Source organism: Clarias gariepinus, chromosome 28 (assembly GCF_024256425.1).
Source record: "Clarias gariepinus isolate MV-2021 ecotype Netherlands chromosome 28, CGAR_prim_01v2, whole genome shotgun sequence".
In the NCBI taxonomy this organism is placed as follows: Eukaryota; Metazoa; Chordata; class Actinopteri; order Siluriformes; family Clariidae; genus Clarias; species Clarias gariepinus.
The window spans coordinates 15,601,965-15,628,772 of record NC_071127.1 but is presented as its reverse complement, the minus strand read 5'-3'; the positions used below and the strand labels follow the sequence as shown (position 1 = coordinate 15,628,772).

Below are 26,808 nucleotides of genomic sequence, written 5' to 3'. Positions count from 1 at the left end.
TGTTAATTTTGTGATAAACAATGTACAGTAAGTGTAATAATTAAGATGAACTTTCATACCAGGTAAGACATTCTACCGTTACAGTGTACAATTAAATTGTATTGTTACTGTTAGGCGACATGGTGGCAGAGTGAATGGACAATTACTGTTGTGCTGTACAGTATAAATAATAAAATATTACCAAATATACCATTATATTTACAATTCAGTGTAGGCTTGCTTTGTCCGCTGTAAATATTCCTAATATACACAATATATGTGTTTGTTGCTTTAAAAAACGACTTCTTCATTGCATTACTTATCGCAATATACTGAAAATGTAAGCTTACTTACTATAGTCCTATAATTGCCCCCCATTAAATATTAACATGCTGTGTAACTTGCTGACTGTTTATTGTTTAACAATTGTCTGGTACAGTTATAAACTATTCCCAGTTTTCTGCACAACACTCCAGTCCACTAGGTGACAGTATTTCATCTTTTAACTGCCTGAAACTGCCTCAAAAGAAAGGATAATTTTGCAAAACAAGCGTATTTTATAGCGCTTGCAGAAAAAATAAATGGAAGCAGATTATATTTTGTGCAGAAGCTGCAGTATATTTTTCAAGCTATGTGGCAATTTTTTACATTTTTAGTATACTGACAAAAGATCAATTAAATTGCATAATCGATAGACTTTGCGATCCAGTGGTACCTCGGCATACGAAAGCCCCGCCTCACGAATTTTTGCCTTAAGAACTAAAATTTTGCAAGGAATTAGCCTCGGCATATAAAACGTATGTCTGGAAGCCGTTCAAAATTTGTTTGCATCGGTGGAAAGCCAAGTGAAATGTGGTTTTGTTTTTTGGGGGGGGGAATTTTGTGCAAGATTTAGTAGACAAAGCACTATTGATCCCAAGATTGTTAGCAAGGACAGTAGAAAGAAGAAACCAGAGTCAATTTCAGTTTGGTTTTTAAAGCAGCCGGTGCCAAGAGAAAATCATAAATTTAGGTTAAGTGATGTTTAATGTCTATTTATTTAATATTTTACTTCATTTACATACCATTTCTAAATGTTTTTGGTTGATTTTATATACAATGAACATGGTTATAGTGTTGGACATGAGTAATAAAATAAAAGTGTCAAAATAAATGCCAGGTTCCAAACCCAACAGCAACAACGAGGAACTTCAACAAGGCTTTGCAAGCAGTTCTCCTGGCTTAATCGTTAATATAATGCATTTAATCCACCCATTGCATATTGAGTCCATTTTTTACAGACGCCGGTCACAAACTTTTCGTTGGTCGTGATTTACCTACCTCTCCCCGGCCCCTGGTGTAAGCGATTCTTCGTTCTAGCCCAGAACAAAGTGCTGGTGCTGCCACGGAACCGTTTCTTTTTTTTCAGGTCTTAATAGAGCAATCAATATCTAACTTGTCTTTCGACAGCGAAGGCCTCTATGAAGCACACAAACAGCTGGACCACATCGCATTCGAGAACTTACAGATGGACGCTGTTATATTATATTAGGTCAGATCTCAACATAATAAAATATTTTTAAGATTTCGGTCCGAGCTGTTACGCAGAGCTTATCACAATCATGATCTAAACAATGGTGAACCTACTGATACTGACAAACAATCAGAATCTGTATTTCTAAAGCAAGGCAACTGTGCCAAATTCTGCATAATGCCAACTGCATTCCAGCAGAGTAAAACCACTCACTCGTCTCATTCCAGGAGGCAGAACAGCTGAACCTTTTCAGTTTCTGTTGCAAACCTGCAGCAAATGTTACATTTATTTCCCCAGTTGGCTCAAAGCAGTGTTTGTTTCACGCCCTGCTACGAACAAACAGCTTAAGAGGAAGGATACTAACAGACAGCAAGCACTATTCCACATAGTCTGAAGTCTTAATGCAATACTAACGCCACTATGCTGGTCTTTTGGCAAAGGAAAGGATTCAAAGATGATCCAATTCCAACTCATTTGCACATTGATCCATTTGGTCCACCATTAGTGTCTGGCAAAAACAAGAATTTGACGTACTAGCCTGAGGATAGAATAGCTCAACAAGTTGCGACATTATGAATAGACCACATGTCTGCTAGAATTATAGTCTTCCTTTTTTTTTCTTTTGAAGATTGATATGCTTTAATGAACATTCATTCAGTAGTGTAGGTTTACCATTGACGAAAAAAAGACCTGAAATATTTTAAAGAACAACTCTAACCAAACTAAGAATAGAAAAAACATCAGGTGGCTTTGCTATTTGTATGTAACAAGGAAACAGGCACATGAGAACATCCCTGGCGGTGTGGAATGTGAGTTACTAGAAAGACGAGACTGGGTTGTATGTAGTCCATGGTACAAAAATATTCTATCCGATCTAATCGCTGCAATAGTTGCATTGGGTTTAACGAGATACTGGTGATATTGGTTTGTCTGCATACCGTAAGTCAGGCTGTTTGCATAAGCTTAATTTTTGATTCCTGCCTAAAAGTTCGATATTGTGATGTAAAACCTAAGTGATGTTACCTTAAGTTACATTGTTCCCATTCACGCTAGTCCTGGGACCTAAACCGATCAGCATTCCACAACGGGCGGCTAATATAGGAATGCATAAACACACAGTGTGATAATCCTCAGCTGGAACTTTTGGCTTCGAGCCAAACACACACACACACACACACACACACACATATGAATAAAGCAATATTTCTTAAAAAAAAAAAATAATAATAATAATAAAAAGATGGTTATATTTTATGTCAGTTAAGGCACACAACTTTAAAACACGTCTGTCCGTTCCGGAAGGCATTTTATCAAGTAAAGGTTCCTTTGAGATATTCAAGTTTGGTGCTTTATGAGCACAGATGTCAGGACCCAGACAATTCCAGGATGTTCGGATCATATCCAATCTGACTCGAATGTTGACTTTCCTCCGGATTTTTGAGTTGTTACAGAAGTGAGGAACTCTTGCAGCCCAGAGAGAGACAGGATTAAATGCGATATTAACGCGAGCAGTTTTGGCACCATCGACGCACTTAAGAGACTTTGCTGTAGTCCATGTGTATGTGTACAAAAAAAATACAAGATATATCCGTATCGGCATGCATTCTAACTATCTGGCATTCTTACGAGTTAGAATGCGCAACAAACTAGCTGGCTAACTGGAACACTACGTATAAGCAAATGTTTTGATACGAGGTCGTATCGAAAGGTTTCAAGACTAGTTTCGTAACACGTCAACAGATGGCAACGCAAGATCACAAGATACAGGGAGCACCAATCTTTCATAAGTCAGCGTGCCAAAAGACATTGTTCTGTGTACATCGGGAGCTGGTGCTATACTTAACCACGTCTGCGTTTTCACAATGGACAGGAAGTTAGAACAAAGAGCAAATGTGAAATTGTGTGTAAAATTGGGCAAATCTGCCTTAAAGACCGTTAACATGATTCGGCAAAATGTTTACGGTGATGCTGCAACGAGTCGTTTGAGGTGTTTTGAGTGGCACGCATGCTTCAAGAATGGAAGAACGTCACTGGAAGACGACGATAGATCCGTTGAAAATCGTTACCCACCCTACTCGCCAGATTGTACAAAGTATTCTCTTGTAAACAAAGCAATCTTGAAACCTTTTTATACCACCTCGTATATGAAATATTTTTAATGTTGCTGTTTAAAATTTAAAAACATCTTCATTTGCTTCCTTGTTTGAAATGGAGAGCTCAAAAAGCTCTTATAGTCTATAGTGATTTGATGTAATGGCACTTGAGATGCTGTTTCCCAAAGGAAACAGGCGATGGGAAAAAGTTCTGGAGCACGGCTCTGGGGGTTTATGAGACGGTGACGTGTCCTGTGTCCTGGGCACATCAAGCTGAATCAGCTTTATTTATGTAGCATTTCAGAGGTATCTGTCTTTGAATAATCTTGCATATCACTTTAAAGAACGTTTTGGGTTTGGTCCACTTTTCCAAACTTTCGTCTCCTGGTATAGCAGGAAACGCTGTGGGTTCAAGATGAGTAGGACAATTCCTTCAGTCTGTAAAGCTTGACGCTTCCTGGTCTGCCCTGCAGATCGCTGCTCTATTCTAGGAAGTGTTGCTAAGTCGGCGCCGGAAGAGAGAGGCGGGTTTTGTCTCTATGTCTTCTTGATCACTCTCGCAGTCTCTCTAAAGGATGAGAATAAACAGACATGAGGAAGAAAAAGAGAATTGGAGAGACGGTAAGGAAAGTCAAATGCATTTGTTTTTTTGGGGTAATTAGTCGTAGTTTTAGACGAAACAAAAGTACAAATTTTTCAAGTAATCCAAACATCTATATGAATGAAAGAAAGGTTTCGTCTGTACATTGTTTAAAACTCGCTCCTTCAATGATCTCTTTACGTTTTATACGTTGGAGAACACAAAACCAGACCAATCTCTCTTTCTGTCTGTATGTATGTCTGTGTGTCTGTATGTCTGTCCAGCCAGATCTTGTCACAGCATCACACAAAACTGGCTGGACAGAATTTAATGTAACTTTGACAGTTCTTAGGTATCTGCCTAAAGTTCAACCTGCATCATAAAGGAAAGCAAAATGTTGAGTTAAGGTGAAATTATTAACACTTATGTGCCAGATTATGGGCAGTTATGGATGTTTTGAAAGCGTACTACGCATACATCATTCGTGGACGTGTCTTAAACCGACCGCTGGACAGAAATTTTTGGCAGTACTTAAATATCCAAGTTTAACCTGCAGCAGAAGTGAAGTCAAAATGTTGAGTAAAAGCAACGTTATGAACAGTTATGTGCCGGATTTAATAACTGCTTTAAAATAAGCTACAGAAAAGCTAAACTGAATATTTTTACTGGAATTAGTTCGTATTTTCACAACTAAAATACCAGCGTTGAAGTGGTACTGTACAGTATAAGTGAATTTTAACATGCTGTAGTAGTTTTAAGAGAAAAGTTTATCTTTTTTATCATCTTTATCCGTTTTACTTTTTCCATTCCTCATCTGTGATTCACTCTCCGATTACCGAACAGGGAGTGTATTTGGGTGACGACGAAAGAAGTACAACTTGGGCTTCATCCTGTAATAATATCAATATCACTGAGTACATTAAAGCGGATCAGCTTATTTTTAGCTTTAACTTTTTAACTATTATCTTTGACCGTCAACGACTGGTGCTTTAGCTAGAAAAAATAAGAATCAAGTTAAAAAAAGACACATAAACACAGATGAAAAATATAATGAATTAAAGCTATAATAGTATAACAAAAAAAAATAAAAATAATAATAATAATAATAATAAATATCATACAAATAGTTAAAATTCAAATTGTTGTTTTTATTTTAAAGTGCTTCATATTTCTTAATTGTGTTTGTATAAGACAAGAATTATACGGATTTATTAATATTTATACTTAAACAGCTGTAAAAGTATTTTTTTATATTATTATTATTATTATTATGATCACTTGTTTTGCCATCTTACCAGTTCTTGTGTTTCCAAAGCTGTAGGCTTACACACCAGCTTGAGCTTGCACAGGCGATTGCAGGCCGACACCATGTTATAGGACATCTACAAATAAAATACAATATTAGCAATTACAGTCAATTTTATATCAGAAACTACTGACCAAAAAAACATTGCTGTCGACTAATTCATCTCCGACCCACCAAATCACACCCCATATACAGTGACTACACCGTCATCCTAACATACAGTACACTTCTGATATAAATCAGCTTCAGCGCCTTGTTTAATCTATGTGCGTGTTATCTAACAGAACCATGACCTGGAGCCCCAAAGGTCAAAGCGAAAGTAAGGACAGCATTAGTCGAAGACACAACCAAGAGGCCATGGGGACAAACATGGGCTAGAAAAAGACAGAGCTGAACAAATACAACATGAAAAAGCTCAAGTGGGGTAAATATTGTCCTTAAGCAATGTATTCTATATATGGCTGTCAATAGTAACGCATTAATGCATGCGATTAATCTTGTGTTGATATTTTTTCTACTGCAAATTAATCATATGACTAAGTATGACCCCAATGGCTCCCCCATGGCTTCCCTAATGGCCATAATGGCTTTCCGTTTGATCATTTTAAAATTGCGATTAATCATGATTAATCACAACCAGATAAATTTTTTTTAATCGATTGACAGCACAAATTTATACAGATTGCAATTTATTTACATTTAAAAATAATATTCCATAAATGAGGTGACTTTGGTTGACGTAGACGCCTACAGCATACGCGAGGAGCGTTCGAGTCAAACCGGGACTTTTGATTGTGCAGAAGAACACAACACAGTCATGTGATTCAAAATAAAAAGCAATGAAACTTTTTTTGATTCAGTAGAGTTACGATATAAACTCCTTCTAACAGATCTGTTCTAATAATATTACTGCATACAGTTAAATAAATGTACAAAATAATCTCAGTGACTACAGTGATTTTCTTTTTATAGTTAACCCTCCACACCCTTGCAAAAGTGTGCATAAGGTGCAATTCCGATCTTAAAAACCTAATAGATATTGAACAGATTGTAAAACTGCTGAAAGAAGATGAATCAGAGAGCTTTATCTACCCAAGAAGTTAAACAGAATCGGCGTGCACACCTTCTGCAGGTGATGTTTACGCAAGTGGTGCTGTTGAATGTGTGGTGATTCAGAGCCAAGAGCAAACATGACCCACCTTCCACTTTCTCTTAGCGTTAAACATCCTAAAGTTCTTCATGTTGATGGAAGAGCGATTCCTCTTCGCAATCTGTGTCCTGGTCAGAGGCTGGAATAGACGTCATATTGAAACGTCATGTACCTGAGGAGATTATTCTCAGGGAAAATGGTGTGTGTGTGTGTGTGTGTGTGTGTGAGTGTGATGGGGTAATTCTTACTTTAATCCAAGGATGAATCAGGCATGCCTCGGCAGTCATCCTTTCACTGGATCACACACACACACACACACACACACACAAACATGACAGATAATCAACCATGATGCAATAGTAAACCTTAAAAATATCAATTAACGAAATCTCCTACATTTCCACTCATTTCCACTTTGATATGGAATATCAGCCCCCTGCTTCTGTGGTTGAATCCTAAATAGTATTAAATGCGCTAGGGTGTACAATCCCTTGTGATTCGGCCAAGGGAGTGGGTTCACTGGACAATTTTGCCTAAGAACACAGCCATGAATAAAGAACGGTACAAAAAACATCCTCCAAGAGCAACTTCTCCCAAACAAGAACAGTCTGGTGACAAACAATGCCTTCTCCAGCATGATGCTGCTCTTTAACCATATGGCAAAAATGACAACTAAGTGGCTTGGAGAACAAAACGTTGACATTTTGGGTCCATGGCCAGGAAACTCCCCAGACCTTAATCCTATGGAGAACTTGAGGTCAATCCTAACACAAACTTCAAGCATTGATTATGCAAGGATGGGCTTCCATGAGTCAGAAGTTGATTGACAGCAAAGGTTGAATTTTGAAAAAGAAGGGGCACGACTGCAAGCAACATCTACACCCTGATTACTGTGTAATAATACAGTAGCTTGCACATACAGAAAACAGTGACGACATCAACAACTGGTACACGTCATATTTTAAACAAACAGTATCATTTCTTAGTTTATTATCCACCCTTGTGTAAGACTGATAATAAAGTGCAGAACCTTACCGTTAAGCTAGACATTTCCTAACGGCAAGGATGAAGGATTTAAATGTTTGCCAGATTGTCTTACCTCTGCTCGCTGACTAGCAGTTTCTGGATGAAGTCTTTGGCCATACAGCTGGTTTGGCTGAAGTAGCGCGAGTCGAACTCGTACTTTAACTCCACAATGTTCTTCAGTGTCTCCTCATCTGTATCGCCTTGGAATGGAGAAAGGCCGCTCAACCTGGAGGAGACAATAAAGCATTACATCAATCTGAGCGATACACACCGAGTAACTTTGTATAAACCCTCATTCAATTCTTGTAATATAATTTTATTATATAAAATAATCTTTTCCCATAGAGGTGCATTTTTTTTTTTTTTTTTTTTGGCATTTCCTTAACCTGAGAATAAATTCCTACATTCCAGCATGGGTTCCACCATGAAGCTCAGGGTCCAGCACAGGTTGGTGATCCTTCTGCTCAATCACATTCGATTCAACTAATATAAGTGCTTCCTAAATGACGGATGGAAGGATGCTAGTTACTGTATTTAAGGGGTTGCCAGCTTAACACCCGATTGTCATTCACACACTATGGGCAGCTTGGGAACGCCAGTTCGCCTAATCTGCATGTCTTTGGACTGTGGGAGGAAACCGGAGTACCCAGAGGAAACCCACCAAGTACGGGGAGAACATGCAAACTCCATGCACACCGTCCCCGAGATGGGAATCGAACCCGGACCCTGGAGCTGCAAGGTGTAGTGGTAGCCACCGTGCTGCCTTTTAGATGATTACGTGTTATTACAAAAATACTGGATGCTAAAATCTCTGTAATGGTCGACTTTGTACTACATAATAAAATAAAAGGCATTAACAATAAACAAAATTTAAACCCTATTACAAGACTGAAAAATTGAAATATTGTACTTATTTGTTATAAATGAGGTTTGGAGGCTCACTTGCATTACCTGTATGGCCCACTAGAGGGCAGAGACTCACACCTTGTTAAGTGATTTTGAACCAGAATTTAACTTCTGACTGAATCAGATACTGTAGTCAGTAATATAGTAGAAAGTTTCAACATTCGATCATTTCTTCAATAGACAATAGTTATTAGGCGCACTTCTCCAGACAACCACAAGAGGTCACCTTCCCTAAAGACCTGCACCGTCTGCACACCTGTTTGCAATTCACCACATTTTTCCTTTTGTTGCGCTTCATCCGTTGTACCTGTCTATGTGGCGATTTGCAAGTCGTGACAACGTCAGTCATGCAAAGCGGAGGAAAAAAAAACCTGGATGCCACTACGAAAGTATGTCTTTTGTCTGCCCTGTCAGAGCATGTAAAGCTTATAATAATAAGCTACTTTAAACTTCACTATTAGAATTACAGGCCTGAGTGACTACTGCTACTGTTTCGCTAGGCTTTAACTATTCATGCAAGATTTTGGGCCGAAGCACCCTGTGCCATCGCCAGCCGGTTGCACCGCACAACTTGCACACATCACACACTATACAGAGCTAATGTCAGTTTGGGCCAAAAATATTTGTTAAGTGCGTGTGTGTGGGTGTGTGTGTGTGTGGGTGTGTGTGTGCGGGTTAATGTGTGTGAGAGTGAGGAAGACGACTGACGAGTAAATGTGTTTTTGCATGTTTTTGTGTGATGTGTGTGTGTGTGAGACATGTGACTTGTTACTGTGTGTGTGTGTGTGTGTGTGTGTGTGTGTGTGCTTCTGCGTGCGGGCGTGTGAGAGAGATGTGAGTGTTAAAATTTGTGATGTGTGATATACAAGATTATGAGTGTGTTTGTACATTCGTGCGTGTGTAGCGTCTGTGTGAGTGTGAGAGTGTTAAAATTGTGATATAAGTGTTTGTGCGTGTGTGTGCGTCGTAAGAGAGGTGTGTGTATGTATTCCTGTGGGTGTTAACATTTGTAATGTGTGCATGTGTGTGATGTATGTGTGTGTGTGTGTGTGTAAGAAATGTTTTTGTGTGTGTGTGTGTGTGTGTAAGATATGTTTGTGTGTGTGTGTGTGTGTGTGTGTGTGTGTGTGTGTGTGTGTGTGTGTGTGTAAGATATGTTTGTGTGTGTGAGTGTGTGTGATGTATGAGTGTGTGTGTAAGATATGTTTGTGTGTGTGAGTGTTAACATTTGTGATGTGTGCTTGTGTGTGATGTATGAGTGTGTGTGTGTGTGTGTGTGTAAGATATGTTTGTGTGTGTGTGTAAGATATGTTTGTGTGTGTGATGTTAACATTTGTGATGGTTACGTGTGTTCAATAGGCCACAGATGCTGGAAGTAAAACATCACACTATGATGTCACTGAATATAATGCAATAACATAAACACAGGAAGTTATTAATCATTTTTCAGCATAAGTTTAAGACATTACCATGGCTGACGCGTTTAAGATATCAAAAATCCCTCTACAATTTTGCCGCCTCAATGTCTTTAGATCACATCGGCCCAGTTTAATGACGATCATATAATTTCCCTAGGAGGAGTATATCAAAATCCATCGGGTGCGTTTTGCGAACGACCTAAAATAACCTCCTGTTGAGTTGAGCCCGGGACATGTGAACGTTGTTCGGCTCAATAAGCTTTAAATGTGTACTGAGTTTCGTGTGCTTACGTGAAAGTGTGTATAAGCTATCCAGCAAAATCGCGTGGGGGGGCCCTGGGGGCCCCTGGGGGCCACACGACTCTCAGGCATCCTGATGGCCGCAGATCCCAACCTGTCTGCCAATTTTCATGAGTTTTTGAGAATGTTAAGACCCCAAAAAGCCCAAAACGTGGAAAAATACATAAATAATCCTTAGAAAAACAAGAGGATCCTGCGCACCCTATAGTGCTTGGGCCCTAAAAATGAAAAATTGTATTTAACGACCAGCCTGCAGTACCACCACGGCCCACCAGGGTGCAGCGGCCCTCAATTTGAGAAACGCTGCTTTACACTCATCACAGTTTTGATCTGATTACACTTTGTAAACCAGGAAGGAGCTGCCAGTGAAAAAGATAACCCCAGGTCATCACATAGGCGTGAAAGTCTATAGCAATTGTAACTTCCCTTGAATGAAGCATGGAGTATTACCACTGCTTATTGAACTTCCCTTATCTATGTATAAAGAGTGTGAATTTTATGCTAATCTACTGTGAGAATGCCAGAGCACCCGGAGAAAAAACCCACCATGCAGACGGACCCGAAACGGGATTCGAACCAATCGTGCAAATTCACGGCTAATTTTTTTTACTATGCTCACTAAAAAAGTTTTCATTATCTAGAAGCATTATTATAAAGCATTATTCCGAACATGATTTTTGGCATTTGGAATTTCATTTGTGTGTGTTTTCAAACGGTAAGAAAACGTGTACTTACAGGATGTAAGTGATGACGCCGATGCTCCTGAGGAAAAGAAACACACATGAGAGAACACTCTTTCACTTCTCGCACCCCGGCTTCGAAACAGGTAGGACGGTTAAACAGAAGCAGCACTGAAGAAGTAAAAACATGCACAATACTTCAAATGTACAGGACGTTACTCACGGTTTCAAGTGCAAGGGATTGAGGCTGACTTCCCTTCGCAAACGAAACAGCGAACACGGAGTTCTTTTTGTTGTTGATGTTTATCATGTGTGTGTGTGTGTGTGGAGTGGAGTGGAGTGGAGATGTTTCAATGCTCTTAACGGTGCACAAAGTTAAGCTGAGGGTCTAGAAGGGAGTCAGTTTGGTGCAGACGTGGTCAGGTTGCAGCATGCCAAAAATGCTCTCTGGGGCACTTTGACACGTGTGTGTGTGGTGAGTGTGTGGTGTGTTTCTGTGTGTGTGTGTGTCACTGGGCATGTGTCTACATGTACATACCACATATCTGCTGCTGTATTAAGCGGCTGAAAGTTGATGATCTCCGGTGCTGAAAGGAGAAATAAATAGTGTCTCGATTTAGAAGACGGACTAAAGCTTTACCTCGCTCTTTAATTTTTAACCAAATGTAATATCTTAACTGCCTTGAAACCAACAGTGACTGTGCTTCAACAATCTTATCATCGTGATTATTATTCCAGCTTGCACGGTTCAACCTTCAGCTCTGGATAAAGAGTGAAGGAAGGCCAACAAGAGGTTCTCAACTTAGATCATCACTTAGAATTACGGTATCATGTATACTACTCCAGTATACTGTATTTAACAGCTATCTATCTATCTATCTATCTATAGACCCATATATGGATAGATATTCCATTATTGCATCCATCTATCTATCCATCCCTACTGTATATACTACACACATTGTTTTTCAATGTTCAAAAGTATAGTAATTGACTGTTTACCCAATAACTTTGTTGTTCGCCCTCTGCAATCAAGCATTAACTGCCAGTGGCAGTGAGTCTTTAACGTTGCTTTGGAGAAATTTTGGCCCAATCTTCTTTGCAGAATCGTTTTAACCCATCCACACTGGGGTGTTTTCAAGCGACTCAATCGGCCACACCAAAACCTTCATTCATTTTGTATTCTATGTTTGTTCTGCTGCATAACCCAAGTCCGCTTGAGCTTAACAGCTGGAACTGACGGCCGGATATTCTCCTTCGAGATTTTCTTGTAGAGCGAGAAATTCATGGTTCCATCAAAATTATGGCTGGTTGCCCACATCATCACGCTACCACCACCATGTTTGACTGCTGGTCTAATGTTCTTTATATGAAACGCTGTAGTAGGTTTACACCAGATGTAACAGATAGATTTCGCTTTGGAATTCTCCCACGTTTGCCCAGTCTTCTTCTTCTTATGGATGAATTATAAACTAAACATGGAACTTACATAAAGCAAGTGAGGCCTGCAATTCTTTGGATGTTGCTCTGGGTTCATTTATGAGCTTTATTATTTATTTATTTTTTTATAATTTTGGTATTATTTTGGTTATTATTTGGCTATTATTTATGAATGTTTTCTCCATTTGTCACTAATGTCCCTCAATGGTTCTCTGGAGTTCCAAAGACTTAGAAATGGCTTGGTAATCCTTTCCAGAGTCATACATGTCAATTACTGTGTTTCTCATCTGTTCTTGAATTTCTTTGGATTCATGTTGCATTTTTAGATCTTTCAGCATGCTTCACTTTGTCAGACAGAGTCTAGTTACATGATTTCTTGATTCAACAGCTCTGGCAGTAATCCAGCCTGGGTTTGGCAAGATGAAATTTAACTCAGCTTTCCAAAAATCACAGTTCACTCACGATTTAGCAAGGGTGCAATTACTTTTTCACATAGGGACAACTTTTTTTTCCTGAATAAATGAATTTTGCATTTTGTATTTACTCAAGTTATCCTTATGTCATATAAAAATCTGAATCATTCAAGTGACACAAATATGATAAAAAAATTAAAAACAGGAAGAGAGCAAATACTTTTTCATGTTACTGTACATCTCCATCAGAGACCTAACTGAATCCATTTTTCTCTTCCCGTTTCACTCCACTCATCTCTCACAACTGACCCTGACCATGTGACTTCCACTCATCACTATCAGACCTGAAGAACCCTACATACTCTTTTTCTTTTTTTCTTTCTCTTAAGGATGTTCACTCGATTAAGCACAATTAATCCTTCACTGTGCCACTTACCAATATACTGAGGGGTGCCTCCCATGCTCTTATACTCCTCTCCTTGTAGAAAGCAATGTGCCATGCCAAAATCGATGATCTTAATATGCGGATTGCGGGCATGCTTATCAGATAGCATGATGTTCTCAGGCTGATGGAAGACAAGAGAGTATATATATATATTTTCTTATGCAAAAAATAAAAAAAACCATTTCCCCTCACCAAACATGCAAGGATCTATAAATGTAGATGAGAGTCAAACTAAAAGCAGCCTCGTTTCCTCCTGACATCCAAACCCTCAACTGTTCTAACTGCTGCCCTGGTTGATTTTTACTCAATTCTTCGACTAATACTTATAAGACTTTACCTTCTTCTGAATGCTGATTTCTTATTCCTACTCAATATTAGGCAGGTGGTCATAATGTTATGGCTGATCTGTACTTTATTACTGTGTTGTTGTTTTTTTGGACAATAAATACCCCTGGTTTCTGTCTCTACATTTTTATTCCCATGACAATTAACTCTTCCTATTATTTTCACTTTCATTTCACTGAATGCCATGCTTTCATTTGAATTCCTGAATAATAAGCTTTAACATTCTTAAGGCTGTCATGCAACGTTTCACCACCGACATAGAAACCACCGAAAACAAATAACATAGCACATTCAGGTAGAGTCATGGCCAACTTAATATAAAAAGGTGAAAGGTGCTTTATAAAATCCGAGGAATTCTATAGAGATAATGTAGAACATGTAAGGCAAAAACAATGCATTGACAATGTTATTTCAATCACAAAGCACCTTTAAGTCGAAGTGCCCGATGTGTTTGCTGTGCATGTAGTTTATTCCCTCTAGAATCTGCTTGAGGAAGTCAATGGCGTCCGTCTCAGTCAGGTTCTCCTTCTCAGCGATGAAGTCAAACAGCTCACCGCCTCGAATACTAGAAGGAAAAACGATAGTAAAAGATTTTTTTTTAATCAGAAAAATGGTATAAATTAAATTAACAATTAAAAAAATACAGAACTGGTTATTTATGACCAATTGGACGAGAGGTATTCTATGAGTGCTGATATAGAATATATCATAACTGGGATGTTTAACTTATTTGAAGTCTGAATGGTGCACACGGACACCTCCCTCTTTTTAGGGTATTTGGTGCATTCCAACTGGAGAGCGCTAGCATAGCATAACGCTATATGTAGTATAGTATAATGTTATCGTATAGTATAACAAAGTATGAAACAAATATACAATATAGTATAGTACAGTATAATGCTGTAGTATAGTGTAGTATAGTGTAGTGTAGCGCTATAGTAAAGTATGCTATAGTATGGTCTAATATAGTATAAATTCTTAATTCAATTTATTTGTCACATACACAGCCATACACAGTATGTATAAGTCGACGTGTATAAGTCGAAGTATAGTATAGTATAGTATAGAGTAATATGGTATGATATTGTATAGTGCAGTATAATATACAGTAGTATGGTATAGTATGATATAGTATGGTATAGTATAGTACAGTACAATATAGTAAGGTATAAAACAGCATACAGTAGTATGGTATAGTATTCAATAGTATGGTATGATATAGTATAGTACATTATAATATAGTATACCATACAATATAGTACAGTATAGAGTAGTATAGCATGATAAAGTATAATATAGTATAGTATAGTGCAGTAGAATATAGTATACAGTAGTATGGTATAGTATTCAATAGTATGGTATGATACGATATAATACAGTATAGAGTAGTATAGTATAGTATTATAGTACAATATATATATTATAGTATAATATAGTATAGTTTGATATAGTATAATATAGTCTAGTACAGTATAAAATAGTATACAGTAGTATGGTATGATATAGTATATGGTATAAGCAAATGATATCTATAATTATAAATTTTGTAACAAAATCTGTTCTTAAAAAAAGAAATCATATTGAGATATTTATAAAATCGTGATAGTTAAAGAATCGAATCAGCCCCTAGGTATCGTGATGATATTGAACATATTGAGCACCTGTATGTCCTCAGATTTGTATATTTGCATTTACGCTGTTTTACTTCCAGTTTAATTTGTATGTAAATGTATTCAAACCGTTTTAAACCCATCCTTCTTATCGCCCCATGCACTTCCTCATCGTGCATGCAATAGCACTGCATTCAGAGCTTCCGTCATGGTAAAGTAGAACTACTATATACAGAACATCAGACTCTTTATGCTTAGAGATTTTGTTTACACACACAAACACACAAACTTACAGCTCTACAATAAGGACCACCTCCGCCTTGCTCTCGAACACATCTTTGAGGGCCATGATGTTCTGGTGTTGGAGTTTCTGCAGGATCTCCACCTCTTTCTCCACACTTGCCCTCTCCAGGCCCAGGCGGCTCCCCACGCCACGCTGCAGCTTCAGGAACTTTCCCGCCCACAGGATGCCGGTAGCCCGCTCACACACCTCACGCACCTGCCCGAAATGACCACTGGGGTGGCGGGAACATACTGTCAGTCAGTTCAGCTGAAACCAGTTCTCCATGTTCATACAAAGCAATGGCCTGACCAGGGAAAAACCCTAAACCAGGAACTTTTGTTCTATCAGTAAAACATTTCATGACTTGTTTATTTTGCTCTGTGTTTGACGTTGTCATGTTTCTTTCTTTATACGTCTTTTTTCTTTACAGCGTCAGTACCGGGTTGATGCAACACCGTTAAATACGTGACGATGGGATAATGTTGAATAAATAACGCCCGAATAGATTTTTCTCTGGTTACTATGGTAACAGCACTGCATGATTACCATCAGATCACTCTTGATGAGGAATATGCTCTTGATGATAGTAAATGCATGCCCATAAGAGCATCGAGCATGACAAATAATACCAGACAACAGGTGGTTTTTTAATCATTCATTCATTCATTTATTCATTCATCTTCTATACAGCTTATCCTGTCACAGGTTCGCGGAAACCTGGAGCCTAAAACAGGAGAGGCGGGATACAACCTAGACCATCCATCACATTGCACACTACGAGCCATTTGGGAACGCCAATTAGCATGTCTTTGGGTTGTGGGAGGAAACTGGAAAACACGATGGAAAACCCAACATGCCACAGACCCAAGGCGGGGATCGAACCCTGATCCTAATAATAATTATAATATTACTTTGGAACGCAGGCAAAGTGGTTAAAAAAACAAACCCTGCTTAATGTCTGAGATCTGTTCTGTGAAGCGAGTTTGGATGCCGTGCCAAGACAGAGGTAACGTTACAACATTAATAAATGCGAGACATGAGATACACACGATGTGTGCGGGAAGCTGTTTTGTCCATCAGGATCCCTGAAACGTAAGGGAGCATGGATGCAGTCGGACGCTGTGTGAGTGGATGTTAATCGGCATAAATGCTCTAAATAATGGTTCATTGTTTGGGTCGTTCGTTCAACATTATCTCAATGTCATTTTTATCAAAGTCATTCTAACCTGGACGTCTTTACAACGTTGTTACAACTCTATTACAATGATGGTCGTCCATCATTAGGGTTCCGATCAGCTCGACCCTTATAATATATACATATAAGGCATTATGAACATTACTATATGTCAGAAATTAGATGTATTACAGTTCCATACTCAGCTTATGACTGTTTAATGGTATGAAAAAAGTCAGATACTAAACTTATAAACTTACTGTACATCGCTATATAGAAAGCACATTAATATGGAAAATCCTTACCTGCCCAGGACGTCCTTGATTTCATACAAATCCTCAACATTATCTGGTTTAAAAACCGCCATGATTCTTCCTTTTCCTCTGTTTTCTTTCCTATTAGAGTCAAAGCCCGACCGACTACAGCATTTTTCCTGATATGAACACTGGAATGTTCAGTCTGAGAGAGAGACAGAGAGAGAGAGAGAGAGAGAGAGAGAGAGAGAGAGAGAGAATGCCTTTGTTTTTTTTCCTTAATGTAAATTATCTAGATACTGGATGAGTAACACCCATCACCCATGAGTTCAAATTAGGTTCAGAGATTTTAACATCATGTTCCAGAAAACAAAGTCATCATGATCAGGACATTTTATTCATTTTGAATCATCTAGAAGAAAAAAAAAAACACATATGAAGAAATAGTCATGCAGTCGTCACTGTCACTGTAAAAGTAAAAGCCTTTATCCTGTTTGTACAGTAACTTTGCCAACATTATTACAGATTACACAACGCAGCTTCCCGTGTAGCACAAGGGCGTGTTTGCTGATCCTTACGTAATGCAACCATTCCCCACATACTCTCACACTTCTTTCATTCAGACTTTGTGAGCGTTTTTTTTTTGTTTTTTGTTCTATGACGAAAAAAACATAGAACGAAATGACCAAGTTAGATCCAGAAACCCGATCAGCTGATTCTGAACTGAACGTTGTGTTTTTAGTGGCAACCTTTTATTCCTTTTATCATATATACACAAACATGATGTACTTTCGAACCATTTACAACTACACTACCTGTCCAAAGTTTAGCATGGACACACCGCTTTTCTACATCCACGCTCTTTCACCATTTTAATTTCGTTTTACATTGTAAAGTTTACTGTAGATTTTTGCTAATTTATAGAAAAGAATTTAAAAAATAAAGAAAGCACATGTACGTAGGTATTCACAGCCTTTGCAAATTGAGCTCAGGCGTATCCTGTTCCCCCTGATCATCCTGTTTCCCCTGATCATCCTTGAGATGTTTCTGCAGCCTAATTAGAGTCCACTTGTGGTAAATTCAGTTGATTGGACATGATTTGGAAAGGCACACACCTGTCTATATAAGGTCCCACAGTTGGCAGTTCATGTCAGCGAACAAACCAAGCATGAAGTCAAAGGAACTGTCTGTAGACCTCCGAGACAGGATTGTCTCAAGGTACAAACCTGGGGAGGGTTACAGAAAAATTTCTGCCGCTTTGAAGGTCCCAATGAGCACAGTGGCCTCCATCATCTGTAAGTGGAAGAAGTTCGAAACCACCAGGACTCTTCCTAGAGCTGGCCGGCGATCGGGGGAGAAGGGCCTTAATCAGGGAGGTCACCAAGAACCCGATGGTCACTCAGAGCTCCAGAGGTCCTCTGTGGAGAAAGGAGAACCTTCCAGAAGGACAACCCTCTCTGCAGCAATTCACCAATCAGGCCTATATGGTAGACTGGCCAGAGGGTCTCATCAGACCTGAGAATTTTGTTTCTCATGGTCTGAGAGCCCTTCAGGTGCCTTTTGGCAAACTCCAGGAGGGCTGCCATGTGCCTTTTACTAAGGAGTGGCTTCCGTCTGGCCACACTACCATACTAGACTGGACTCCCTGACTAAGGCCATTCTCTTTGATTGCTGATACAGGGTATCCCAAAAATGTTGACATCATTTCATAGTTTAACAACATGGCCAATTCTCACTCAAACAATCTAAAATTTTAACAAGCGACGTAAAAACTAACTAAGTTCAATGTTTTACTTTTGGATGTGAGAATGTGCTGTTGAAATGGTCACAATGTTCACCTGACTTGACACCTTGACTGGTCTTTATCACCCCCGCCCCCAACCGCCCCCTTCCTACAAGCCTAGAGGAACTCAAGCAAACAATGGTTGAGGCGCTGGAGAATGTTACATAAAATATGCTGTAGCGTGAAACTATTTAATTTCGTTTGCCTAAGGCATGTAGTTACTCTGATAATCATATATATACAGTATGTTTGCATTCATCCATCCATTCATCCAACACTTTTCCTTGGTTTTAGACAGGTAGAATTGATTGATCAATATATATAATTGTATAAGATAGATAGATAGAAAAAGGGTGATAGTTATAAGGTGTATGTGGTTAAAGCGGTTTAACGGTGTAGTGTAAACTTTAGCAGTGTGATGGTTGTGGGAAAGAAGATGGACCTGACCCTGCTGGTTCTAATGCAAATACTGTAATCCTGACCTGCCGTCCCATCAAGGATGTCCTCCCAAGTCACTCCCAGTGCACACTCTATGTATAGTACCTTCATCCCACACAAGTCTAACAAAGACTTCACAAGTACATTTTGTATTGATATAATAACGCAGCACATTTTCAATGAACATAATGTGACTCGTAGAACTCCTTCTTCTAAAATTGGGCGTGACATGCGGTGAATGCTCTTTTATTATCGTGGTTGGGATTGGGGGATTGTGTGGTTTCCACTCGCACCAGTGCATGTGCTCTGTGCGCTACAACATGATATGGAAGTGCATATACATTTTTATAGATCAGGAAACCCATATTTATTTTAATCCTCAGTGGTTTTAATGTTATGGCTGATCAACGTTTATTCATGTACAGTACAGACTTCCTGGTGAAAAAAGTCACACTTTATTGTTGATTACGGCGCACGTTTGCTGTGGCAAATTTTTGGCCAAATGCTTTTATTGATGTCGAGAGACTCTCTATATATATACTGTATATATGCATGTCGGTGTGTCTAAGATGCAGTCCATCCACCAAAATGTCTTTGGTTTGTCACACGTTCACCTCAAACCTCACCAGCTTGTTAGACAGTCTCTTAAATAGATTCTCATGCAGAATTTCCGGGTAGTCTATAAGCTGGCAGCTATCATCAAAAACAGGAAGCTATTCAGGAAGGTAAAGAAAAAAAAAGCACCTGTCTGATGTCTTCCTTTGAGAAGACAAGTAGATTTATATGGCACAACTACACACACACACACACACACACACACACACACAGAGCAGATGGCCAGAAATAAGCAGACAGATAGACGCATGGAGATACTGTACATCTAGTTGGATAATGCTGTTCCTCAAGACATTCAGACAAACAGACAGACAGACAGACAGACAGACAGACAGACAGGAAGGCAGGTAGACAGACAGGAAGGCAGAAAAACAGATAGAGATTGACTGACTGACTGACAGACAGACAGACAGGAAACCAAGCAGACAGACAGACAGACCGGAAGGCAGGCAGACAGATAGAGATGTACAGACAGACAAACAGACAGGAAGGCAGACAGACAGATTGAGATGGACAGCCAGACAGGCTGGCAAGCAAACAGGCAGGCACACAGACAGACAGACAGACAAGAAGGCAGGCGGACAGATAGGAAGGCAAAAAGACAGATTGAAATGGACAGACAGACAGGAAGGCAGACTGGCAGGAAGGAAGGCAGACAGACAGACAGACAGATGGGCAATAAGACATATAGGAAGGCAGAAAGACAGATCGAGATGGACAGACAGCCTGGAAGGTAGACAGACAGACAGATAAACAGACAGGCAGATAGGCAAGAAGACAGATAGGATGGCAGAAAGACAGATCGAGATGGACAGACAAACAGACAGACAGACATACTGTATCACTTTATAGATAAAGCATCATGTTTTCTCATAAATAAAAGTTAAGGGACGGTGTAATGCATCTCTCTGTATATGCATACAGACTTTACATTGCCTTTATCTCTGCTGTGCACCACCAGGAGCTGATAAATATTTTCCTGATAACGGCCCCAGTCCTCCTCCTCCCACTGGCTTCCTTCAGTCTCATAGCAGGAAGTCAATCACAACACACAACAATAAAGCTCATTCAATCAGATACAGTCTCTCTTAAGCCATAAACCACAGAGGAACAATTGCCATCAGACTGCTGAAGGACAGAAATTCTGAAGACGAGCCAACTTCCACCTACCCTGATTGAACTATCAAGCCGCCATGAACTTGACGTTAACGTTGCGTCAACAGAAGGCCAGGGCTACAAAAACATAATCAGAATACAAGTCGCTGTTTATAGAGTAGAGGCCTATAAACAGCCACGCTTCTGTACAAACATCCTGCAAGCTTTAAGACTCATTCCCAGCAAATGTCCCAGCATGCTTTGCATATCGTATTTTGCATACGGGTTATTCATTTATCTTTAGAGCCATGTGTACTTTCTATGGAGTTCACTGTAAGTCCATGCACCATCTGTTTTCAGTGTGTTCGGAGCCTTTCCTTTGTCTCTCACTAACCAGCTGCCACGACGAGAACGCTTTCAATCACCATACTGAAAATTAACCATTTAATCAGAGGCAAGGGTGAAATAATATTAGAATTAATTAATATTGGATATTAAATACTAAAAACAGCAGGTAAATGATTGATAAAAAAAGACTTCTTCAATGAAAAGTAGAGAAGGGAATCACCAGTCACCTCCCAAAATTATATCACCATTTTATTAATTCCTGATTCTTTACTTTATTACAAAAGCAAAAAAAAATAAATAAATGGAAATAAATTATGGAGTCGATGTGGGGATAAGTGAATACAAATATTTTTCACTCTTGAATAATTAATATGAAAAAGTAATTGCTGTGAAAAAATAATTATTTTTTTTTACATATTTTTCACACAAATGATTGAGATGAAAAACTAATTAATTAATACATTTTAAATTAATAAATAATAATAAATAATAATAATTTTATTTGCATATTTTTCACACTTTAATGACTAAGATGAAAAAGTATTTGCTGTGAAAAAGTATTTGCCTGATTTATTTATTTATTTGCATTTTTTCCCACACTTAAATAACTGAGATGAAAAAGTATTTGCCCCCTTCTTGATTTTTATTTTATTTTTTTTTTTGGCATATTTTTCACACTTAAATTATTGAGAATGATTGAAGTATTTGCTGTGAAAAAGTATTTGCCCCCTCCTGGTTTATTATTTTTTATTTTTTAAAATATTTTTCACACTTAAATGATTGCGATTGAAAAAGTATTTGCTGGATTTTTTGTTTGTTTGTTTGTATATTTTTTGCATAATTTTGTGTCACACCTAAATGATTCAGATTATTAAGCAAATGTAAAGGTTTTGACAGCATTTTCCCTTAATAAATCAAATCATGACTTAAAATGTGCTTTTTCTATTTAATCTTTGTGTAATATTCAAATTCGTTTGATCATCTGAATTATCTAAGAGTGACAAATATGGCAAGAAAAAAAACAGGAGGGGGCAAATATTTTTCACTGCACTGTATTTGTAAAAAATAAAATAAAAATAATAATAATAAAAAAAAAAATAATAATAATAATAATAATAATAATAAATACAGGTTAATATCCTGAAGTATTTTTTTATTTTTATTAGTTTAGAAGGTAAATTGTAAAAGGTTGGTACGGTCATGAATTCAGCACAGTAGTTTTCCCTCACGTGACAAGAAACAAGCAATGGTAAGGTGCAGCTCAGCACTGATCACAAGGTCACAGGGTCGAAGCCTCGGTACCACCTTGAGCAAGACACTTGACCCTCAACAGCTCAGATGATTAAAATGAGATGATTGAAGGACATGCTAGTACATAGAAATGCTAAACCCATCAGAAACCAATTGGTGAAATATAAATAAGACGCAAGCTGAATATAGCTTACCACAATGATGTGAAAGTACCGTCATCCTGCATGCAGTTGCTACATTTACTGTAGACAGAGTGGTGAAGTTTGAGTAACACATAGCAAATGGAGAAGTACTGAAGTGACACAACTCAGTTTGGAACACAACCAAGGTGCTTCAGAAGTCTGAATAAACACCGGCAGTTAGTGGGTTACTTTTTATGACCGGTGATGTGCCTAAAAAGGAAAAGAGGAAGAGCTTTCTATATATAAAGGACACACAGTACAGTACTGTGCAAAGGTAAAACAAATGCGACAGGCCGCAAAGTGCCTAAAGATACAATTTGATTTAAGATTAATAGTTTATGTAACAACCTCAGCAGCAACCTCATTTCCCCTCTCGTCTGTTCAAAACCGGTCCGCGTTCAGCATCCGCTGTATACTAATTAGAGCTGCACGATTAATCTGAAAAGAAATCACTACCTTGATTTACATATACTGTGTATATATATATATATATATATATATATATATGCAATCTCATTTCAGTATGACGGCGATTCACTTGCGTGTATTTCCCTGCATTCAGTTCACGCAGCAGTCACGAGTTCACTTATTTACCTGACAACAATCCCAAATTGCTCAGTCAAGGTCACTGGGGTGCACTCAAACAGTGCAACACAAAACACTATTAAATGACCAATCAGGCCAGAGATTAGCAAATGATTTGGTTAAACAACTCAATCTCTTCTCATCTCTCTTCCTCATTTACGGCATTCCGCTGTCACTCACATGACGTGTAACCTGCATGCTAAAGTACCGTCAGTATCTCAAAACAAAAGGATAATATCGTATTTGGTCAACCCTGGTGATTCCCATCCCTACTAACTACACGGCTAAACAGTCATTGTTGCATAAGATAAATAATTGGCTAAGAGGCACTAAACACATTTTTTCTGATCATGTTGAAGTTTAAACTAAAGTTAAAAGTTCAGTTTACAATCGTTTGGATGTTACAGTATATCTCTAAACCAGCTCACTGCACAGCCATTTATTAATGATAAACACATCTATTCTCATTCTTTAAGACTAAACAGTATGGGCACTAAACAATATTGTCTACCAAAAAAAAAAAAAATGTGACAAGGGTTTGATGTTTGATGTTTTCATTAGAATAAGTCCTTAGACGCTCTATCAAGTCTATGGGTCTCAACACACCTTTCCTTTCTTTTTAAAGATATTATGCAATTATTTTAAGTAAATCATCGAAAGAACCTTAAGCTATGTTTGAAATAAACGATGCTAGTTAACTACATCTTAAACATCAATGATATAAAGAAACCAAGTCTGGTCACCCATCTAGAAATTGAAAATATATTTAATTCAATTCAATTTTATTTATATAGTGCTTTTAACAATGATCATTGTCTTAAAGCAGCTTCACAAAAATGAAAGAATAAAAAAAAAAGAAAATAATAATAATATAATATAATAATATATACATTGGAAAAATCTTATATTAACGCCAGAGATGTGTTTTTTGAACAGTTAAAAGTTTTCACTGATTAATTTACTCACGCATCTGTATAAGGGTAGTGCGGGGCCTGGAGGCCTCTATCCAAGGAGATTTAGGCCATGAGGAGGGGTACACCCAGGATGGAATGCAGGGCACATGCAATTTGGGAATGGAAATTAGCCTAATCTGCCTGTCTTTGAACTGTGCGAGAAATATGCACCTTGCAAACAGACCTAGGGCGGGAATCGTACCCAGACCCTGGAGGTGCAAAGCAGCAGAGCTAAACTCTAAGCCACCATGCACCATAACTTTTGATCCAGTTATTTAAAATAAAAAAAATGTATGGGTGGGAATGGCATGGCATCATGGAATTATGTACGGTATTACAGAACTAGGCTTGAACATCTGCTGCTTCAGCTCCTAATCATTTTGATCAAGAGTGCCAAAAGATTTTTCCACTCCTTTCATCCCTAAAGTGACTAGAAAAACTTTTGCAATAAATTGTAAAACATGTCACTTAAATCACTTAAACTTGCATGTCAGGTTAGGTCCTATAGTCACCTGTGCTCTTAATTCTAATCATTAATAATGCACGTCCTACTTTAAATTCATTCGTCCAGTTGCAGCATGCACACCAACATCTGCACATCACTGGCTATAAGTAGTGTATGCATGCACATTTTTCTGCAAGTGTTTGCAAATTTCTCCCTATTGCACTATGTTGACTGTTGGGGTGAATGCAATTGACTATCAGTAAATAGTTGAATGGGATGAAGAAGGGGGAAAAGCATGCATAATGTAGTATAGTATAATATAATATAGTGCATATAAATAGATAGAGCAATCAGTACAAGTTAGCAAGAACAATGCAATGCAACAATGAAATTATATAATTTTAGACACAGCTGAGTGTACTGTACCGCCGGGTGATCTCGTGCTTTGCTTCTCACGCTTATGGTAATAAATTCAGCGCATGATCACGACTCGAACAGCTGCGTGACTGCGGAGGAAAGCACGCGACCGCAGGAGAGAAAGAAGGAAAGCCTTTTATCTTCGCTCACCTGGATCTAAAGAAGCTCCTGATTCACCACTAGTCATGCATTTGTTTTATATTGTATAATACTGTAAATGATAATGCACGAATGCAAACTTGTTTTTCTATTCGTATCCTGAATTCTGCAGCTTGCTACGATCCAGTCGTTTGATCAGTGGATACAGGACATCTGATCCAAGCACTTATTTCCGTGTAGCTCGTGCGTGATCCACTATACAGTACTACTTGTATAACACACACACACACACATGCAAAGAAAGTCACACTCACCCGTGTCTGAACACCGACCTGTAGAGCCTGACCGAGGTTCTGCGTTCCTCTCTGTGTTGCTCATGTGGATCCTCTAACAGGATCTGTGTCTTTTTTCTCTCTCTCTCTCTCTCTCTCTCTCTCTCTCAATAGTAACCTGATGACTAAGAGAGTGCGCGGGACCTGGTCGCGCGAGCGAGAACGCGCTTCTCAGCCCTCGTGCGCGCTCTCGTGCACTTCGCGGTAACTAGCGTCCATTACAGGAGGAGCTTCAAGTGAAAACATGAAATAGTGTGTGTGTGTGTGTGTTTAACCTCAAGCGTTTCCACACTAATATAGTAGAATATGCTACACGATATAAAGTTGTAGTTTATAGATTTAGTTTTCTGCTCTATGTTACAGATATTTACCTTCTGACTAACAGGAATACAAACAAGTCATTACTTCTGCTCAGTTTCATCATTTCAGTGTCCAACATGACTTAATGCTGTCTTTCACTATGTGTAAATAAAAGAAATATATGATAACCCGCCCCCACAGCAGAACCTCTAGAAAAATTAAATATACAGAACATACAATTAACGCTTTGATTTTATCGCTATTAGGCATTTTTCATCTTTTTTGTCTCCCCGTGCTTGGTGGGTTTCCTCCACGTACTCTGGTTTCCTCCCACAGTTCACATACATGTAAATTCGGCATTGTAGGACTGGCGTCCCCGAATTGTATATGTGTGTGACCTAAGATAGATTGCCACCCTCTCCAGGGTGTACCTCGCCTCATGCACTAAGTCTCCTGGAATAGGTCTCTATGCCCACCACGACCCTGTACACAGGATGAGCAGTATAGAAGATAAATGTATAGAAGATATATATACAGAACTAACAGAACAGTAATTGGTTGGCCTTGTGGCCTCGCACCTCCAGGGACTAGGGTTTGCATCCCACCTCGGGTCTGTGTGCGTGGAGTTCTAACAATTCTTACAGTCCAAAAACTGTGTGGATCATGGAAAGTATCCTGGGATAATTCATGACCCTCATGACGCTATATAAGCAGTATAGCAGATGATTGACCCCTGTATCTCACCATTTTTTTTTGTTTACATTTTTTTAATTAGCTTGTGTCCCTAAATTAACTCTCCCCACTTCTCTGAGGCAACGCCCACAATATTTATAACCGCTGGTCTCTCCTATAGTCACATGACTGTCCGGAAATAACACACACTTTTGGAGAAAAATCATTTAGAAGAAACATTTTATCATTGTACCAATGCCAATGTACACCCTGTTATGTAATTTAAAAAATATGATTGAGAAATACCATAAAATTCTCTCATTGGTCTTTGCATGGTAACAGGCTGCACAAGTAATAACAGGGCTAGCGTAAGTGGGC

The 26,808-nt window shown here is 38.6% G+C and overlaps 1 protein-coding gene across 2 annotated transcripts; it reads right to left on the bottom strand.

Moving 5' to 3' along the window:
- Positions 1–852: 852 nt before the first annotated feature.
- si:dkey-240h12.4 (death-associated protein kinase 2) lies at positions 853–25,556 on the bottom strand. 2 transcript variants are annotated; one of them, XM_053489948.1, is made up of 12 exons: positions 25,459–25,556; positions 16,967–17,120; positions 15,498–15,719; positions 14,021–14,159; positions 13,241–13,370; positions 11,490–11,538; positions 11,007–11,033; positions 7,721–7,873; positions 6,870–6,915; positions 6,671–6,760; positions 5,461–5,547; positions 853–4,153 (listed from the first exon to the last, which is right to left on the bottom strand). In XM_053489948.1, exons 2-12 carry the CDS (start codon positions 17,026–17,028, stop codon positions 4,073–4,075), a joined length of 1,086 nt encoding a protein of 361 aa, XP_053345923.1. In that variant the 5' UTR covers positions 17,029–17,120; positions 25,459–25,556; the 3' UTR covers positions 853–4,072. The 2 variants fall into 2 exon arrangements, with proteins under 2 accessions (XP_053345923.1, XP_053345922.1); XM_053489947.1 differs by having other exon boundaries at positions 25,441–25,553.
- Between the last annotated feature and the right edge of the window lie 1,252 nt (positions 25,557–26,808).

Coding starts and splice junctions, on each gene's coding strand:
- si:dkey-240h12.4 (XM_053489948.1), bottom strand. CDS start 17,028: ATGGCGGTTTTTAAACCAGATAATGTTGAGGATTTGTATGAAATCAAG. Junction 7,874..11,006: donor GGCGTCATCACTTACATCCT/GTAAGTACACGT, acceptor TGTCTCCTCCAG/GTTGAGCGGCCTTTCTCCAT. Junction 5,548..6,670: donor ACGCTAAGAGAAAGTGGAAG/GTGGGTCATGTT, acceptor TTTTATTTGTAG/ATGTCCTATAACATGGTGTC.